The 21,266-nt window shown below is 42.4% G+C and overlaps 1 protein-coding gene across 1 annotated transcript in view; it reads left to right on the top strand.

Moving 5' to 3' along the window:
* Window positions 1–1,375: 1,375 nt before the first annotated feature.
* Window positions 1,376–21,266, top strand: part of FCHSD2 (FCH and double SH3 domains 2) — a 263,587-nt gene continuing 243,696 nt past the window's right edge. Inside the window, exons 1-2 of the mRNA XM_032796414.2 lie at window positions 1,376–1,670; window positions 4,269–4,366. Coding sequence (XP_032652305.1) covers window positions 1,650–1,670; window positions 4,269–4,366 — 119 coding nt within the window. The 5' untranslated portion in view covers window positions 1,376–1,649. The remainder of the gene's footprint in view (window positions 1,671–4,268; window positions 4,367–21,266) is intronic.

Genomic DNA, 21,266 nt, shown 5'->3' with positions numbered 1-21,266 from the left:
ACCTGCTACTGAGAACACACAATAGAGAGAGATGAAGATCTAGGAGGGATTTAGTCAGAAAGCCCCCCTACTGCCAGGCCCCTTATAGAATTTGTGACTACTTCTTATTTACACAGCCATCTAATCAGGACACCCCTTTTCAAATCCCACTTTGAATCCCCTTAACAGCACCAGAGGCTTAAATACATCTTTGCCTTCAAAGCCTTTCACAACTCTACTCCTGCTTATATCTCAGACCTTGGATTTCCCCCACGTCAACCCTCCCACGGAAACCAGTGCCAATACCTCACTCGCCCATCGCTCTCACCTCTGCGCAGCCTTTGCCCACACTGCTGCCTATGCACAGAATGCCCTTCCCATCGCCACTAGACAAGCCACAAGATTTCTCTTCAAGCTCCTGTCAGAAACACACTTTGTCCGTAAGGCCCAGGCCTACGAGTGACTGTACAACAAGCCATAACATTAAAACAGAACAAAACAAAAAAAACAAACACTTTTCCCAATTCAGTTCACCCCACTTTAGACTGAAAGCTCGTTGGACAAGGGATGATCTTTCTTTTTGTGTAGCTGGGTGCACTGCCTTCAGGGCAACTCAGCTCACCACCAGCGGACAACTTGCTGACCTGGGAGAGTGCAATCAGTGCTGCTCTCCCTGCCTGCTGCCTAACCCCTCCCTGACACTTTGCACCCGGTGCGTCACACGGTAGACATCTAGCCCATCGCTAGGAGGGCAAGGGCTGCTTCCTTGGACGCCCTGGTAGCTACAGCTTGCCTACCCCACTCCAGGGCAATCAGACAGCAAGTGTGAAAAATCGGGACAGGGAGTTGGGGGGTAATAGGAGCCTATATAAGAAAAAGACCCTAAAATCGGGACATCTGGTCACCCTACCCCACTCCCAGCACGGCTCCACCTCCAGCTTCTCCGCTCAGGTGCTGCACGTGCCCCCCGCTGCCGCTACTACTCCCACCATGTCTCCACCTCCTCCGCCCAGGCGCTGCAGCCCCAGCCCCAGCCCCGCGCGCCAGCCGCACGTGCAGCCCCAGCCCAGAGCGCTCGCGGCAGGGAGGCAAACGAAGGGAATGCGCGAGGGCCGCGCGCACACCCCCAGTCTCTCGCGCGCGAGCCGCTGAGCCCCGCCCCCGCCTGGCGGGGACGCGTCCGTCCCGCCCAGCTCTCTATGGTTTTGCCCCCATGTCTACCCGGCTGGGCGGACCGTTGTCTGTGGTTGCCGGAGCCGGGGTGGGGGAGGGGCGGGTGTTGCGGCGGTGGCCGCCAGGCGGGGTCTCGGCCGCGCTGGGGCGCCATTTCCCCGCCCGCCTCCAGGGAGCGCTTCCGCCCGGCGGCCGCGTCGGGGCGCTGCGGAGCCGCCTTCCCACCCTCCCCGAGGCCTGGGGCTGGCTGAGTGGCCGACGTCCCCGCTCTCCCTTCCCCGGGCCGGGACTCGCCGCTCGCCTCCGCCTCCCAGAGCCGCTCGGTGCCTCGCCGCCGCCGGGCCATGGAGTCCGCGTGAGGGAGCCGCGCCACCCCCACTCCCTAGCCGGGACCGCGCGCTGCGCTCGCCGCCCCCGCTCCGGCGCCGGCTCCTCCTCCTCGCGGGGGCCGCGTCCGCTGCCGAGCGGGATTCGATGCGGAGAGCGACGGCAGCGACATGCAGCCCCCGCCGAGGAAGGTGGAGCGCTGGGCGGGGGTGGCAGACGGGGTTAGGGACCGGGGCACTGGGGGAATAGGGGCTGGTGATTGGGATCTGGGTATAGGGGGTGTGGGTGGGACCGGGGTTCAGTTGACCGTGGGCACTGGCGGGAATGGGGCTGGTGATTGGGAGTCTTGGTATGAGGGTGGTGTGGGGTGCACCGGGGTTCAGGGACGGGGCACTGCTGCATTGGAGGGGCGGGGCTGGGTGTATGGGGATCTGGGTTATAGGGGTGTGGGTGGCACCGGGTTCAGGGACGGGGCAACCTGGGAAATGGGTGCTGTGTGTTTGGGAGTCTGGGTATAGGGGGTGTGGGGTGGCACCGGGGTTCAGGGACCGGGGCACTGGCTGCATTGGAGGGGCTGGGGCTGGGTGTATTGGGGATCTGGGTATAGTGGGTGTGGGGTGGCACTGGCAGTACTGGTAGCATTTGCTGTATTCGGGCTGGGTAGGTTGTGAGCAGGTGGGGCACTGGGTGTATTGAGTGGTGGGGTGGTACTGGCTGTATTGGGGTAGAGACATGGGCTGTGCGTGGGTTGGTGTATTGGGATGTGGGGGGTTGGTGTGGGAGTGGCACAGGTTGTATTGGGATGGGTGGCTGGGTGTAGTGGGAGTGAGGAGTTGGGGAGCTGTGTGTCGAGGTTGGGGTGTGTGAGGGTATGCATTTTTTCTGTATTGGAGGGTTAGAGTAGGGCTTGGTTTGTATTGGGGTGGAGATTGAGAGCTTATTCGCCTTGCTGGTTGTGTGGCTGCATGTTGGGATATGGGGGGATTTGGGATTGTCTGTACCAGGGTGAAGAAGGCTAGGGTTAGGAAATGGTCTCTACTGAGGTACTGAGGTACTAGAGTATGGTTGGATTGTGTAGATGAGGGTTGTTGGAGTGAGGGAGTTATGTTTTGATGGTTGTATGGAGAGGGGGTTGTTTGGGTTGATGTGGGAGACTGGCGTTGGAATAGTTTACAATGGGATAATGATTGTGTTGGTGTGAAGGGTTGGAGTTATATAGATTAGGGTTGAAAGGGTTATTCTGTGAGAAGAAATTTTGGGGATTAGCGTATGGAGTGGGATAGAGTTAATTGTGTATGTAGGAATGGTTTGTGGGTGCCTGTGTGTTGCATATGGGTGAGGGTTATTGGGTGGGGGTGCCTGTGTTGTGTAAACAAAACGCTGGTGTTTGTCAATCTCTTGTCATTCTCTGGGCTCTCTAGCTGCTGGGGGCATCCAGCTGCAGGGGGACTGACTGCTTGCTCTCTTCCTAATGTCTCTGCCTCTGTTGTTGTGAGGATAGACTCTGCTTCCTTTGAAGGATTCTTATTTATGTTTCATGGGATTTTAGTTTGCATTTGGCATTTCATTTATATTGCATGTGTGCTTTATGCATTGCCTCTTGTATTTTTCACATGGAATTTTATTTTCACTATGTAGGTTTCAACATTTGTATTGTTTTAGAAAACCTAAACTCCTTTTCTACTTAATCAGAGCATAGGGTTTGTATGTTTTGCTGTATCTTGAAAGGAACTGAGGTGAGAAACTTGTCTTGCTGTAGTGCTGGGATTGGGGGTTCCTGTTGCTGGGGGATTATTTTGGTGTTGAGGTTGTGGGGGAGCTGTTGCTAGCAGATGAGATCTGGAGGATTGTTTTGCTTTGAGAGAAAGGGGAGGTTTATGGCAGATCCTTTCCTTCACCTCCTCCCTGTCTTTCTCTCTTCCCCTCCCCCATAGCAGAAACTGTTATTTTTTCCCCCCTTTCATGCATGCATCACATTTTTAGATGCACGGATGCTGTTTCTGTTTAAGGCTGCTATGTAGATGCATCTTGATCAGTGAACATGTTAAATGCCAAGATCTTGTTTTAAAAATCCCATGTTTCTATGGCCAAGTCAGTCCTTTTCTGGGGTTAATGTTTATCACACCAATCCCTCCCCCACCCCCTGCCACGCTGCCAACTATTGCTCTGATTCCCAGGCTATTGAAATCTTAATGTCATAAGGTTCAAAACATACAGAAGGTGTATTTATTACTGATGATAAAAAAGGCACAACATTTCTGAAGTCATACTGTTAAGGAGGGTGACTTTTGATCTGACGTGCTGGCAACTACATGACTGTGTTTAAAGGCATGTTCACAAAACCATTGTAGGAGTGTTTAATCAATGCACGTTTCATGAATGTGTAAATTGTTTTTATTAAGTGTTAAATCAGCAACAGATTTTTTCTTTCCCCCAACTCCCTTATTTGTTTCAAGCTGAACCTCTTTTGTTGTAGACAGGTTTATCCTCAGAGGTTTGGAAGAAGAAAACGTGTATTTGTTGTTAACAAGCAGAGCACAGCTCTGATGTATGAAATGCAGACACTACAGGGTTAAATCCAAACAATATATGGTAAAATCAGTCTTTGGTTAAGTAGGTGCATTGGGTTATGTTAACCAAGCAAAACAGGTTTACACATACTGAAAATGTTTTATTTGCATATTCTCATGGACAGATCATAAAGTTAGATGAAGGAAATCAAATATTTTTTCCCACTGAAATGACAGCTAGACCCTACTTAAAATATGTGATCTGTCTTTTTTTTGTAGGTAAAAGTTACACAGGAGCTAAAAAATATTCAGATTGAACAGATGACAAAACTTCAGGCCAAGCATCAGGGAGAATGTGATCTACTTGAAGATATGAGGTAAGGTTACAGCAAATGCTACCAAATTCCTTTTAAGATCTCCTTTTGGAAGAACATTGGGTTACGAAACTCCGGGAACTGACGATGGAATTTCCTCTTGGATTTCCTGCTTTTAGTCTGTTAAAGTTTTGACACAGCTGGAAATTATAACTGGGACTAACACAATGCAAATAGTTTTTTCTTCTCTTCAATGGGGCAAGTGTACAAATGTGTCATGAACAAATCCAGAAAGTATCGGTCTGTTCAGCACTATTTTTCTTTGGGATAGACTCACAGTTCAAGTGATGTCTCTAGTGTTAAAAACATTTTTAAAAAATACTTTTATGAAATTACTGATGATTTATAGTTAGCCATAGGAAGCTTTGTGGAGCATTCGTTACATGAATTTAATTTTTTGTGCAGAAAACATGAGTAAAAGTATTTGCACTAGTACTTATAAAGCACTTTTGTTACATAACCTTGCACACTGAGATCTGCAAGTTCTGCGTGTTTCATACGGTAGTTTCATTATTTGTCTTTAAATAGTGTGGATGTTTGTCTTTAACATTTATATATGTTATGATCAAAGCAGGGCTAATGGGCACCTGAAATTATGTGGAGAATGAATCACTAAGCCTGTTTAGAAACTCAATTTCTACAGTGGGCATGCTGTGAAATATTCAAATGTCATCAGTACACCTATTGCTTTCCTTCTTTTTGTCAGCTTGTACTTCACTCAGTGACTGAAAATCCAGTAAGATTACTTATCAGTGGAGAGCAAGTGAAGTGCCAGCTCAAAGATTTAATTTCACAAGAGATTGGAATACAGTGAAGTTCTTACAGTTTCAGTTTCTGTCTCCTTACATCCCATGTCAATAAAACTTGTCATATCCAGAATTGCATGCACTTCCCATCTTTGTCTGAACCCTACCACCTTTAATCGATAGTGAAACAAGCTCCTGTATGGGAAAGATCACCACATCTGTTATCTTACGAGTAGTAGCTATACATTATTTGCAAAGTAAATACTGGTTAATGAGTAGCAGATTGGTATGTGAGGACTTTTTTCCTTAGATGGGAACTTCATTTTATTATATCTGCACCTGGAAGTGCTGCTTTAGTTCAGGTTCTGTCAGCATTTCCTTTCTAGACCCTTATTTTCAGGGGTTTATAGTTTAGGCATTTATACTTGTTTTCTGCTGAAACATGGCATAAAAATCTCATTGTCTCTGGCTACATAAAAGTTACAAGAGAGCAGGTGAAAGTTTGGATTAAATTGCTTTCTTGAATCAATATAATTTTTAAAATGTTAGTGTTACAAATTAAGAATCTGAATTAAGAGTGGTCACTGAGTGGGCCTTTCCATCAGTCTTGTTGCAAGCATTTGCTATGTATTATACATTTTGTCTATAAAAAACTGTTTTTCAAAAGAACTCTCTTTACCACTTAAGTACAATAGTGTTGAAAAGAAGAACATTTTAAAACTATTTTTTCTGTTCTCTACTCTTACATGCGAGAATGGGAATGAAACTCCTATAGCGATACACCTGCTATTCTGTGACTTGCCTAATTTTCTGTCTATGTAAGACTTAAATAGGTGGCTTTCCTATAGTATGAAAGTGTGGACTCTGTGTTGTCTTCTAAACAGTTGACAGTACAGTGTCTTATTGGAATACATGTGTGAAAGCAAACACACACCACAGATTTTTAAACAGCAAGTTACTACTCGGTCCTTTTACTTATTGATGTCTGGGTTTAATTTTTGATCAGATTTGATGATAAAAACTTCTTGCATTTGATTCAGCATAATCTCTTAATGGCATTTGGCTGAGTGACATGACCACCACACAGTTTTTGCAGTCTTTGCTGTAGAAGAGCTGGTATTAGAATAGCGGGGATGGTGTATGTTTGAGATGAATTTAAGTATGGTGAATAACACACAGTGACTGATGCCTAGCTTTTGTGAAGGTTATCAGTGTATGTCCTTCATGAATTTGTCACTCTTCTTCTATCAAATGTCAGAGTTGGGAGCTGGCACTAGAGCTCTGGCAAGTCAAGGTGTAAAATTTGTTGCTGACTCTTATTGTGTGTTTCAGGCACTCCTTAAATTTAGCCACCTTTTCCTTTCCCCTTATTTTTGACCTCTTCCTCAGAACATTCATTTGCAGCAACATCCTCTAGTCTGGTTTTGTGTTTCTTGAGCATTAAAATTTACCATTTTTCCAAGAATAGAAGTAATTCTTGTACCATTAAATGTGTTTGTGTCGCTTTTTCAAATATAAGGCAGTTGAGTGTGCTTTTATAGGGACAATGCCTTTTCTGCAGCTCGTGCCATGTATTTGTTGTTTCTCATTTGGAGATGTCATTAAAAATAGTAATTAAAACTACAGAACTTCAATGGCAAGTACAAACTATTCAATTCTTTAGTTATGGCTAGGCTTAGAGAATTATTTTTTTAAATAATTTGGACAGATATCAGTGTTTATTTTAGCAGAGAATCCTGTGGCACCTTATAGACTAACAGACGTTTTGGAGCATGAGCTTCCGTGAGTGAATACCCACTTCGTCAGATGCATGCATGCATCTGACGAAGTGGGTATTCACCCATGAAAGCTCATGCTCCAAAACGTCTGTTAGTCTATAAGGTGCCACAGGACTCTCTGCTGCTTTTACAGATCCAGATTAACACGGCTACCCCTCTGATACTTGACAGTGTTTATTTTAAATCATTTAAAATTATTTGATTTACAATTTCACAATTGCAGGAAATCATGGGGCAGAGTCAGACTATTCAATGACAGTAGACATTAAGATTCAAAAAGTTAAAGCTTTATAATGAGTAAACCACAAATTATCAACATCTCATGTCAAAATATACAAAAATATTTTTAAACTTCCAAGTTCTAAAGTAGCATTTTTTTCTTTCTTTGCCTATCTGTAAATTTCAGTTGTTATGGATGGAAATATTTTTCCTTGGTTTTTGTGTATGTATGTGTATGGTGAAATTGATACCAGTAAAACCTAATCCTTCCAAGCCTATTAAAGGTATACAAATAGTCCTGTAGTTAGTCAAATAGAAATGGGGAGGCGGAGGCAATGTGAAACGGTGGGCAAAGGATGTGAGGTCAAGGGGACTTTCTCCACAACAGTTTAAAATGCTAAATGCAAGTCCCTGTCTAAAAGATTTTAAAACATTGCAAAACAAATGTGTGTGAACTGGGCAGACCCCGCAGGGGAAGATGGCTACCTAAACCTGGAACTGCTGCTCAGCCCTCCTAAAATCTGCTAACATCTGCTAAACTACAGCACAGTTTTTGTCTCTGGGTGGTTCATCCTGCCTTTAACATCTTAGTAGCAGATGGATCTCGTTTTGAACCCGCCTTCCTCCTGGGACTCCCCACAAATCACAAAGAAGCAGAGGCTCTCTGACAGCCTTGTACAGTGCAGCATGGCACCACTCTCAGAGGAGGACTTGATTATGCCTGTCTTGGATCTATAAAATGCTAAAGCAGGTATCAGAAGAACAGATCCTGCTTAGAAAAATATCAGAGGATATTTCTGAAATTAAAGCCACTGCTGCAGCACAGTAGGTCAGTTTGCAGGGGCTATCCTCCAGGATCAGGGAGGGCTCTGTTAGGATCACTGTAGATCCGTGCCTTGAATGGACGCTTGCAATGTGTGTTAACTACTTATGCTAAACAATCTGTTACACTTTATATTCAGCTGACACACTGACTACCTTTTCCAGACCTGTAAAAAAGCTCTGTGGAGCTCAAAAGCTTCTCTTTCACCAACGGAAGTTGATCCACTTAAAGTCCACCTTGTCTCTCTAATAGACAAGCAACAAAGTCTGATCCAAATTCTACAAGATAGAGTCAATGATTTGGAGATATGCTCCAGAAAAAATAATTTGAGTGGTTGTGTTCCCTGAGGATGGGGAGGAAGGGAGAAGTCTAGTAGAATTTTTGTCTAAAATCTTACTTGGGATCCTTCCTTGCATCCTGATAGAGAGTAGGACAGAGCGAGTGGCCACTGCTTCCTAGCCACCAAACTCCGGGCATTTTGTATTAAAATTCCTAAGATACAGTGTGAAAGAATCCATCTTTAAAAGAGCCAGAGAAAAAGGAAAGTGAGGTGGAATGGGCATAAAATAAAGATTTTTCCCACTGCAGCTGGGACGTAGTTAAAAAAAGAGCCCTGTTCACTGTGACAAAGAAGCAGGCGAAGGAGAAAGGCCTTATCTAATTTTATAGCCTTTCTGGTTATTTTTATGGTCGGGCAGGATGGCCAGCTAGTTAGCTTCTCGAAACTGGGAGAAGCAGCAAACTGCATTGCCTCCGTATAATAAAACATTAACTATATGTTGCCTTGGGATTTACCTTTGCTATTCAGCAGTTGTTGCCAGGTTGTTGTCACCAGTGGTAAAGGGAGAAACACCCACCTCAGCTCTGCATCTGTATATGTGCCATCTTGCCTGTATGTAGAGCAAGGAGGAACCATCAGACACTCAGATTCAAATCGTGCCAATCTTTTTCTAGCAGATCCCCAAGTAGTATCTGTCTTGTATGATCCTAACCTTTGATGCAAAGATATGTGTGTTTTAGCCCAGAAACCTTTTAAAAACGTGCTTCAGATGTTCACCCTTCTTCCCCTACCTCCCCCTCACCCCATCTCTGCTTTTATAATGTAGAGGGTTGGGTAATATTCATTTCTTTTGCATTTTACATGGGGCAAAGAGGATATGTTTGTTTGAGCTGCCCCTGAACCTGATTTTTTTTTCTCCCACTCTGACTTGAGAGCATTGCTGTCTCACATCTTAGCCTACCTGTCCTATAAGAAGAGACAATCTTCTCTCAACTCCTTGTGCATTTAGCACTTAACCTCTTGCCACTCTGTTTTCTCTTCTCCCTCCTCTTCATCTGAACTCTGTATGACTTTCCCTAGATACCCTTCATCCTGGACTCCTCACCTTAGCCATACCCCTGGGTCTCAGTGGGCATGACATAAGATGCATTTTGGGTTATTTCCCCCCATGAGTACCTGTGGCTAATTTGCTTACATGTATTTCTGGGACCATAAAAGGAATTGCTTCCCCGTTACATACCTGTGAAAATTATGGCTGCCCTAGGTGACATGAAATTGGATCAGACCCTGGGCAGCTGCAGTATGGCTTTCCAACTGAATGTTATGTCTAGTTCAAAGACACCCTGGCTCCCACATTGGTTGAGGTATTTACTGCGGCTTTTGATGGAGGCACTCTGCACTCTTTAGTGAATGAAACTCTAATCTCAGTCATGCTTAAGCCTGACGGATGCCCCAGAATGTGCTAGCTATCAACCAATATCCTTAATCAACTTTGATATTAAAGTGTTGTCTAAAATCCTAGCTGGGCGATTAGAAAAAATAACGAGCACAATACATCTGGGCCAGGTGGGTTTTATACAAAAAAGACATGGGTCAGACAGTGCTCATTGGTTTATCAGTGTGCCATCCTATTACCAAACCCCCTTGAAACCATTGGCTATTTTGTCACTGAATGCAGGAAAAACCTTCATCAGAGTTAATTGGAGGTAATTTGTTCTTTGTTCTACAAAAAAATCAAATTTTGTCAATTTTTCATGTCTTGGATTAGACTTTTGTACTCCAATCTAATTCCTGTGTTGTACCCAATAACTACAGCTCCACTTTTTCAGTCTTCACCATGGTTATAGACAGGGCTTTCCGCTGTCCACACAATGTGTTTGATTTTTTCTTAGAGCTACTGCTGTACAAACTAGAGTATACCATGAATCCAGGGTCTAAAAATAGTATCCTAAGAAATGAAATATGTTTATATAATTTTATATATCAGCCCCCTTCAGGTCATCCCCAGTATATTTTGAACTACTGAATTCTTTGGGAAGATCTCAGCATACAAAATTAATTTGCACAGGTCAGAGGCTCTCAGTATCTCTTGAAGGGTGTGTAATGTCACCTGCTTAGATAATACCTTTGGCTGCCAGTAAGTGTAAATCGGGTAGTTGGGAGTCCTCTTTCCTAGAAGATATATAAAAAAGTAAAAATTAATTTAAATCGTTTTATCACACAGATGATTTTGGAATTACATAGATGGTGGGCCCTTCCTCTATCCCTTAGGGGCAAAGTTAATATATTAAATATGAATGTGCTCCAGAGAATTCTGTTTGTCCTTAATTCCTTGCAAGTTTATATTCCCTGGCTTCTGTTTTTCCCCCCTCCCTAGAATTAACATTTTTAAAACTTTCTTGTGGGGTATGGGCAATGATCCCAGATTATCCTTTTAAAAATGCAGCTACCTATAAAGTCAGGTGACTTTGGTCTATCCAACTTTAGGCTTGATTATATTTCCTCAGTCTTGAGCCAAGTGATACAATGTCTAGCACCCCCAACACTCAGGCCCTCCAGGCTGTCTGTATATGGAGAAAGCAGTTGTAGCCCCTGCCACTAAAATCTGTTTAAAATAAATAGCAAGGCTGTATTATAAATTATTTCCTAGAATGACTTGTCAATTGCCACTGGGAATAAGCAATTATGTTCTGTGAAAATTACCAGCATACAGGATTCACCAAAACCACAGGGCCCTAAATGCACTTGTGTATTGTGTAGAATCGTAGAAATGTCAGGCTGGAGGGGACTTGAGAGGTCACCTAGTACAGTGCCTTACACTGAGGCAGGACCAAGTATACCTAGACCATCTCTGACAGGTATTGGTCTAACCCGTTCTTACAAACCTCTAATGATGGGAATTCCACAATCTTCTTTGGAAGTCTGTTCCAGTAGTTAACTATTCTTATAGTTAGTTTTTTCTAATATGTAACCTAAATCTCCCTTCCTGCAGATTAAGCACATTACTTTTTGTCCTACTGTCTATGGACATGGAGAAAAATTGATGTCTGTCTTCTTTATAACAGCCCTTAACATACTTGAAAACTGTTATCAGTTCCCCTTCAGTCTTCTTTTCTAATATTAAACATGCCCAGTTTTTTTAACCTTTCCTCATAAGTTAGGTTCTCTAAACCTTTTACCATTTTTGCTGCTCTCCTGGACTCCCTCTGGTTTATCAACATGTTTCCTCAAGTGTGGTGCCCAGAATTGGACGCAGTAGCCCGCTTGAGGCCTTACCGGTGCTGAATACAGTGGAACTGGTACCTCCCATGTCTTACATATGACACTCCTGTTAATAAACCCCAGAATAGTAACCTTTTGTGCAACTACATGACATTGTTGACTCGTATTCAGTTTGTGATCCATTATAACCCACAGATCCTTTTCAGCAGTAACTGCTGCGTAATCAAGTTATTGCCCATTTTGTGCTTGTGCATTTGATTATTCCTTCATATGTATCATACTTTGCACTTGTCTTTGTTGAATTTAATCTTGTTGATTTCAATCCTCAGATTTGTCAAGGTCATTTTGAATTCTAATCCTGTCCTCCAATGTGTTTGCAATCCGTCCCAACTTGGTATCCTCTGAAAAGTTTATAAGCATACTCTCCATTTAGTTGATAGTACTGGACTAAGGATAGTATTGTCCTTGGACAGATGCTTGCAGGACCCTGCTACTTATGTTTCCCCACTTTGGCAGCAAATCATAGTTAACTACTCTTTTTGAGTATGGTCTTTCAATCAGTTTTGCACCTACCTTATAGTAATTTCAACTAGACCATGTTTCCCAAGTTTGCGAATGAGAATTTCCCAGAAATATACTGAAGTATAATATATGAAAACATTCTCCTCCTCCTCCATCTCTATCGTCTTCCTTCCTCTGTTCTTGAAGTCTTTCCATCCTTCTCTTTATTCTTCCCTCGCTTACTTAATCTAGCCCACCACTCTTTACTCCATATCCCCATTAACTCCATTCATCACTTCCTCTGTAATCCATGGTGTTCTTCCTTTCCATATCCTTTAACATTTCCCCCCCTTTTTGCCTCACACAGTATGTTTTGTGTTCCTCCCCTTCTCCAAAATCCATTCTGTAATTCACCACATTTGCCCTCCATACTGAATATCCATTCTCCACTTATAATTTCTGCGTGACACAGTTCTATCAGTGTTTCATTTGTGTCCCTTCCAGTTCATCAAATCTTGACCCTGAATTTTTCTGCCATCAATCCAGTTCTGGTCTCCCACACTCGAGTTCACTATTCTTAATGTCCACTCCCCTCCCAGTGTTTACCTCAACCAGCTAATATGTGTTAAAGGTACAGGCTACATTAGGATTTTAACAGTGTTAGCAACTACCTTCCTATGGAGACAGCCTTTGTGTCTACTTGCTCAACCCTTCCTGGCCAAGAGACTCCTCTTTTGAGCCTTCCCTGCCCTCGTGAGCTCTGTTCTCCCATGTAGAATGCTGCATCTGCTACTGCTGTTGCTCTTTCAGCTCCTCAGTGGACTTTCTTCCATTTGTGCTCCACTGAGGTGCACAACAGGGGAGCAGTTGGAGTAAAGACTGGTAGTCTTCCTCGTGGAGGGGAAGAGAAATTCTTGAAGGGGAAAGGGAAGGGTACTTTGGGGGCAGAGAAGTGAAGGATAGCACAGCAGGTGGGATAGGAGATTCTGGGTGGTGGAAAGAGAAGTGGATATTATTATTAATCATGTTTATTATGCTAGTGCCTAAAGACCAATCAGAAATGGAGTTCCATTGTGCCAGAAACTGTACAAATGGAGCAGACAGTCCCTGCGCCAAAGAGTTTACAATCTAAATAGATAAGACAGATGCAGGCTAGGGGGCGGGGCGGGAAAAGATATAGCAAATAGGAGAATGAACAATGTGATGACAGCATATGTCATGCTAGTTCTAGAGAAGGAATTGTTTGGGGGTTTTCTGGCTCGGGGCTAGGTACAAGGAGAGGGAGTAGCTGCAGTCATTCGTTAGTGATGCTACCCTGTAGTGACAGGACTAAGTATGACCGAATATTATAGATCTCAAGAAGATGAATTTACATTTATGACTGCACAGTTATATCTGTAGATGTCTGGTTGCCACTGATATTAACATGGCATTTTATGTATTGAACTGTGTTCTTCTTAATGAAGTTGCGTATAACCTTTTACTGTGAATACACTTCACACTCTCCAGGGACCTCAGCTACACTTCTGTAATCTCTCGGATTGTTGGAAGCTGAGTGATAAGGTTTTTGGCAACTGGGGCTGAGGGTTAAAGCTACTGAAGTAGAAACAAAGTACCAATTACAGCTTCATGTATATTTTAAACATAGAACATCTAATACAGTAGATACAACTCAGATCATCTAAAATATTTTCATGTTAGGAAAATCCAATTGTATAACATAGTGTGTTGCAGAACAGAATCTGAGAAAAACACGGGTCTCGAAAAAGCTGCAAGAGGGCTAAACCTTCTAAACAGAGGCAAGTGCTGTGGGACCCGCTATTCAGAGGCAACATGATGGTGGCAAGTCCAATGTTTACCAGTCCCCAGTTGTTGGGAAGATGGATGGTGCTGGGATTCCCACTAGGATGATAATCCCGAATCCTATATGAGGCTCTATCTTTTGCTTTAGTCTCTGGCTTTTAGGAGTTGATACATTCCTGGAATGACTCCTGGAAAGGAGAAGCAGTTCTTTACCTCTATACACACACTACTGCCCAGAGCCTCCTGGCAAGGAGAAGGGGTTGTCTTTGTTACTCTACTGCTCCTCAAAATTCCCGAGTGCTGTAAGGAGGGAGGCTGTATGTATCTTCACTACTTTACTCCATCTGCAGGGTTGTCCTCTCTAGTGAATAGCTTTGTTGCTTGCCTCTGCTCCTCATAGCTTTTTCCAAGCAGCAGCAGAGTGAAATTGACAAGATTCATGTTAGTTTCACTCTGCCCATAGGTTCCAAAGTATCAGTTTTTTCTATCTTGCTGCTTGGGGAAGTGAGCAACAGCAGAGAACTGGAGCTCATTGACTGTAGACTTGGGAAAACAGTGTTGCTTCGTTTTGCTTGTAGCGCACCATGAGACGAGAAGATTTATCTTTCTTAATCTGGAAGCTTAGATTCTTAAGCTGTTGATGGCAATTCTTTCCTCACAAGAGATATTCCTTTTCACTGGTGATGAGTATATGTTGATATTTTTCAAGTCGTGCCTACTTAAAACCATTCAGTAGATGCAGCATTGTTCATTTGGTGTTCTAACATCAAAACACACATCCCCCAGAACCTTTCTTAGAAGGCAGTGTTATTACTTCTGAATATTCTTCTGCCTAAAGTGCTGCAGAATTTGTGGTCTAGGTATCAGAGTAGCAGCCGTGTTAGTCTGTATTCGCAAAAAGAACAGGAGTACTTGTGGCACCTTAGAGACTAACAAATTTATTTCAGCATGAGCTTTCGTGAGCTGCGGTAGCTCACGAAAGCTCATGCTGAAATAAATTTGTTAGTCTCTAAGGTGCCACAAGTACTCCTGTTCTTTTGGTCTAGCTATGTTATCTATAATTAGACAGTCATTTAATAACATACATTCTTGAAGGAATTAAAGCCTGGTGATGTTTGCACTGGAACTGTTTGAAGGAGGACTGGAATACACTGAAATAATTTTGCCTGCCAGGCACGGAAATCTATGTTTGCAGCCTGCAAAAAAAAAAAAAAAAAAGCTTCAATATAAACATAGCAACAGTGTAGTCATTCAAGCCAATCTTGGCACAGTGAAATGAGCCACAGTCCTTTTAAAATTCTTGTTCTAACCTGGTGTAAAGCAGTAATGGATTCCCTGCTTTAATACCGGTAGGTATCATTATAATTTTGACTAGTGACAAAGTTCTAGTTAATTCTGGAGTGCATTTATTTTTATTTTATTTTATTTTATTTATTTTTGGTGATCTGAAGTGGAAACGATAGTACAGTTATGTTTATAGGAGGAAAAAAATAAAATGTATTCTTCTATTTGGATGTGAACTTCGGTTTTGATAAGAAAGCTTTATTTAAATTTAATTCTAGTACGCAGTGTAAATGGGGTTAGGTTAATGACATTTATTTCCCTAACAGCTTGCAGGAAAGCTCAATATTTTTCCATTAGTAGCTAGTGAGCAAGACACTTTTAGTCTGCTGTTGTGTTGAGCAATGACTAAAAATGACTCAGACTACTAAAGACTGATAATGTTTTCCTATTGGTTATATTTTCAGTCTTGACTAGAAATTACTTCTCTTTAAAAAATTATTGTCCAGTCCTTAAGTCATTCATTCTCTTTGGGGTTTAACCTTTATAGGAGCTCTAGTAAGACACATTCATTCTTCTTTTTTCCTAAAATATTATTTTACTAGTTTCATGGAGCTCTGACTTAGTTTTGTTCTTCATCCAGTGCAGTTGTGCAGAGCCTTCATTATTACATTATCCACAATAATAATGTGAAGTGCCCTCAAGTGAGCATATTTATTTATTTTGATTTGTGAAAGCTGCTTTGAAGCATTTAATATGGTTTCGGTGCCAGTTACATGAATTAGGATACATAGTACAAATAATAATACAATGCAGAGAAGTATACTTCCTTTTCCCACCGCCAGTTAAAGGACTTGATCCTGTAAGATGCAAGCACTCTTTCAAAGTACTGAATATCCTCAGCTCCCACTAGTTTTCATTGGGAGTTGAAGGTGTTCACCACCCTTCCTTTTCACTATCCTTATTATGGGCTCAATCTGGAATTGCACACATGTTTATTAAGGGAATGAATGAAGGCTGGTTTGATTTCCTGTTTTGGTAGAGATTCTGGTTTGTTTTCCATTTTTTGGATCCTAAGCTGGCAGTGCTCTCAGCTCTTGCACTTTGTCTACACTAAGGAAATTTTCTAAACAATTCCTGCTGTTGCTTGGGTGACTTAATGTAACTGTTTTTAAACAATGTGTCTACCCTGTTCAAAGCAAGTTTAATTGACCTGGTGCTGAAAACGGCTGCTGGAGTTGGAGAGCTGTCAACATTAGAAACAGTGGGAATTTTTTTGTACAAATTCCATAGTGTAGATTATGCTACAGGGTTAGAGAAGAAAGGCTTTTCTGCACCAGGAAATTTACTTGTAAAATGTGTGATGGTAGCTGAAGCATCTGAAGTGGTGCTGCAAATAGTTAAATGATCAGCGTAGACAGGACCAGTATGTATTTAGTAGAGTTTCAAGAAATGGGGCTGGATTTTAGGTTGATATAGGTTAATGCAGGCACTTAATGGTTCAGTGTGTTGCTATGCTAGAATTTCTTCTAAAATTTGGATTTCTGGCCTAGGTTCAAGTCTAGCTTTGGAGTCAAAAGAGAAAATGTGTTTGTCCTTGTCTCTAATCAGGGCTTGAAAAATTCACATGCCTACTCAATGCTGATGAATGGGAAGCTCGTCCTGGTGAATGAGGGGACCTACATCAAATTCTGCAGAATGCATGGCTTCATGGGAGGGAAAATTCTGTCTTCCTTTAGGAGAACCTTCTGAATATAAACCAATGTTGGGCTGTTTTTTTGAGCCAGCAGATGACCCCAGTGCTACCTCTGCTGCTCCTGCTTTTCCCACTTAGCCACTAAATTAAATTAATTCTGGTCAATGTTGCTTTTGCTATTCCTAATGGACAATTCAAAGCAGTGCGGCCCGACGTGTGTTCATTTTCATCATCTGAGTCAGATGCCACCAGCAGAAGGTTGATTTTCTGTTTTGGTGGTTCAGGTTCTGTAGTTAGTGCATTGGAGTGTTGCTCTTTTAAGACTTCCGAAAGCATGCTCCACATCCCGTCCTGATCAGCTTTTGGAAGGCACTTCAGATTCTTAAATCTTGAGTCAAATGCTGTAACTATCTTTACAAGTCACGCATTGGTACCTTCTCTGCGTTTTGTCAAATGTGTAGTGAAAGCGTTCTTAAAATGAACATGTGCTGGGTCATCGTCCAAGACTGCTGTAACTTGAAATATATGGCAGAAGGCGGGTAAAATTGCCAGACACACACAATTCTCTCCCAAGAAGTTCAGTCATAAATTTAATTAATGCATTTTTTTTAACGAACGTCATGCGTGTCCTCTGGAATGGTAACTGAAACATGAAGGGGCATACAAATGTTTAGCATATCTGGCACCTAAATAAATACCTTGCAGTGCCGGATACAAAAGCTCCATACAAACTCCTGTTCTCACTTTCTGGTGACATTGTAAATAAGAAGTGGGAAATCTCAGCTCCCATAAACAAACTTGTTTGTCTTAGCAACTGGCTATACAGGTAGGACTGAGTGGACTTGTAGGCTCTAAAGTTTTGTAGAAAATGTAGAAAACATCCAAAATATTTAATACATTTAAATTGTTATTCTGTTGTCTATTCTGCAAGTAAAAATGTGATTAATTTTTAAAATCACAATTAATTGAGTTAATCACGTAAGTTAACTGTGATCAATCGACAGCCTTTGTGAATATATATGTGTATATAGGTATAGTTTTTAACTTGTGTCACGTGCATAAGTATGTCCAATTTTCCATGGCTTGTCCTCTTCTAGTCATTCTTGGTAACATGAAAGGGACTTTGCATTTCACATTTAAATTCTGAAATGTATGAAAAACGGACTGTAAAACAAAACAGCAAAACCTGAGCAGCTCTCAGCAATAGTGTGGTGCAAAGTTATCCTGGCTACGTGGCTGCATTTGTTGCAAATATGTTTGGCAATTCATGTCTGCATTATGGTAGTTTTAAAAGGACACTGCCAAGTAGTTTTAGAGATCAATGTAGGTTTTAAAAGTTTAGTATGAAGTTACCAAAGTGAATGTTAGAAATGTTTTTATTAATTTAAAAAAAAATGAAGAATGAGTATTCACTTGCAATATTTGTAAACCGAATTTTACACATTTATTGCATAAAAAGCTAGAAAGTGAAACTCACTACAGAGCCCAGTCTCTTCTTGTACATGCTGACTGAATTGTGCAAATTAGACATAGTTGCTTAAAAGTTGGATTTTAAAGTTCTTCCAATTTTAATACTCTTAAGGTGTTGCTAGTAACCTACGTAAGGATCTTTTAAAATCTTTTATCCTTAGTATTCCTTCTCTTGGTGCCTCTGCGAATATATTTAGGTCCAGTCTCCACATTCTACAGCGAGTTAGTCACACAAAGTCTCTATCCTCCTTCACTCTGTGCAGCAAGAATCCTTTTAATGGGGGAGAAAAAAGGCATCAGTGTTTAATTTTATGAGACTAGCCTGGTCATGCAGAAGACTGCGGAAGATTTATGGTGGTAGAGCCATTATTTATAGCTCATTTCTAGCTCAAATGCCAGATGCAAGTCATTGAAGGATAGTGAATAAAATGTTTTGGCACTTAGGAGCACGTTTAAATACATATAACACCAAACATAAATTTGTTGTTTGTTAGGTCTGGTATATTCTCTGTGCATATCAAAATAAAGAATTTCCCTTGAGAGCAACACATACTTCATTGTGATCTCAATTCAAAAGTATGTTTTTAATGGTCTTTGAGTGTAAGAATTTGTGAATTAATGAATGCTGTCTGAGAGAGCTTCCTAGCAATGTTTGGCAAAGTCAGGCATTTATTAAACGTCTTAAAAACATATGTATGAAAAACAGGTGTAAACAAGGCTTATGATGCAAGCAAAGTGGTTGTGTATGAGCAGATGACTGCTTTTATAGCTGAGCTGGAAGCTGTTGCTGTGTGAGGCCTGGTCTACGCTACGCATTTATACCAAATTTAGCAGCGTTAAACCGAATTAACCCTGCACCCGTCCACACAAGGAAGCCCTTAATATCGATATAAAGGGCTCTTTAAAGACTGGTTTTTGTATCTCCTCGACGAAGAGTAAGTAAGCGTGAAAGTCAGCATTACATATGGATAGGTTTAGTGTGCCGCAATCGCGGTATTGGGCTCCAGCCGGTATCCTGCAGTGCACCACTTGGCTGCCTGACACGATCTGACATCGATGCACTGGCCAGAGACGAAAAGCCCGTGAATATTTTGAATATTCATTTCCGTTTGCCAGCATGGACGCTCACCAGAACAAGGACCACGCAGAGCATCAGACAAGGAATAATGCATCTCTGAGAATGAGACAAGAGCCTCACATGGACCGCACGGGAGTAATGATCTATTGTAATATGAGGGAGATGGATTCTTGCTACAGAAACTCCAGTTCCAAAAGAGTGAAATGAAAACATTTGAAAATTCCAAGACTATGATGGAGAACGGCAGCACAGGGATCCTGCATGCAGAGTGTAAGTTAAGGACTCAGACAAACCTACCAGCAGAAACCAAGAGAAGCAAAACGGAATGTCGCGGGGCGGTAAATGCGACCCAGTTTACGCGAGGTGCACATGCAATTCTAGAGGTGTCTCACCACACCCCCCCTGTCGTGGGATTCGATGGTACATTGAGTGTAATTCAGCCTGGTGAGGATTGCGAACAGGTGATAATGAGGGGAGGAAGAAGAGAGAACAAGTTGCAGCGCAACAGCATCCTCTCCCACAGCCTAGAGATCTTTCTCATTCAGACGAATTACTCCACACTAGCCACAATGAAGATGGCATGACTACCTCTGGTGAGCTTGCATCTTTTAAATAAAACATAGTACAAGGAATAGATCTTTTAGAATGTTGATTGCACCAGAGGAATTGAGGATGCATATCATCGTGCCATAAACATTATGGGAAAAGTTTGTTACATGTCGGGATGAGCGGAAATCTCACAGGGACGTCTCCCTGAAGCCTCTTCTAGTGACTCCGAAACCTTTGCAGAAGTTTAGTACGTAGATAAAAGGCATCCTTATTCATCACACATGTAGCAACTATCGTGCCTCACGCATAGCATTGTAGCAAGTATTCTGGTGATATATTGCATGACAAACCTAGCTGTGTATGGTTCCTGATTGCTGGCATTGAAGCACATCGTTCTTTATTCTGCTGTGTCTTATCTCAGGAGAGTGATATGTTCTAGGTAACGCGTTGAATATCATGGAGTTTAATTAAGGGGACAGAGATGGCATTCTCTAGGATCTGTTCTGTCATGTTGCTTAAAAGAAATCCTTTTCTGTAGGTAGCCAGACGGTGGGGGGTGGAGGGGGGGGAGGAAGAAATGGCGCTGAGTTTTCATGTTTCTGGCTAATAGGGATCTTCCCTGCTACCAGCCACTGCGTGGGGGAGGGTAAGCGATAATCCCAGAAATTGGATGGGGCTGATTTTTGCTGCTGCTAGTTAACTAGGAGAAGACTGAAATCGGTGCTATTGTCTTGGTATTTGGTAAAGGAGGGCACTTGATGTTTTGAGGCTGCAGAAGCAAAAAGAATGGTTTACCATGGTCCACATGCAAGCGAATTCTGCTGACCGACTGCGTCTGTGAGATCTCTAACACCAGAGCTGCAGGCACTCAATATTAAGATTCAAAATGCGACTTAGTGAATCACATGTGCTATGTAAGTGAATAGTTGTGTTCCACTGTGAGAGTGAACCATTGTTCTGTAAAATGTGATCTTTCCTTTTTACTCCTCATGCAGCTGTAATTTTCAAGCCTCTACTCCCTCCCGAAGGCTAGCTCAGATAAGGCAGAGAAAAAAAGACATGAGATGAAGTTCTCGGAAATATGGAAGAAGCCGCAAATGAAAGAGCTCATGTGAATGAGTGGAAGGACGTGATATCAAATTACAGGACGATGCAGTGAATGTGAGGATAGGAGGGACGCTCAAAGAGGATAGTGTGGCAGGAAGATCAGAGGTGTGGATGAAAGCTGGGCTGCTGCATAATCAAACGTTACATCCTCGCGTCTGGTGGAGCTTAGGAACAGCAGCAGGTCACAGAGTGCGCTTAGCCCTGTGTAACCACCCTCACCACTATCATGTTCAATATCTTCTCACTGGATGTGTAAGAACGGTGGGGAAGCTTCGTCACCTGCCCATCCATCCCGTGGACAGCCACAAAATGGTGTCATTACTGAATTTTTTAGTGGTTCCATTCCCTCA

The sequence above is a fragment of the Chelonoidis abingdonii genome, chromosome 1 (assembly GCF_003597395.2).
Source record: "Chelonoidis abingdonii isolate Lonesome George chromosome 1, CheloAbing_2.0, whole genome shotgun sequence".
In the NCBI taxonomy this organism is placed as follows: Eukaryota; Metazoa; Chordata; order Testudines; family Testudinidae; genus Chelonoidis; species Chelonoidis abingdonii.
The sequence above is the reverse complement of the archived record's forward strand: the minus strand, read 5'-3'. Positions and strand labels throughout refer to the sequence as shown.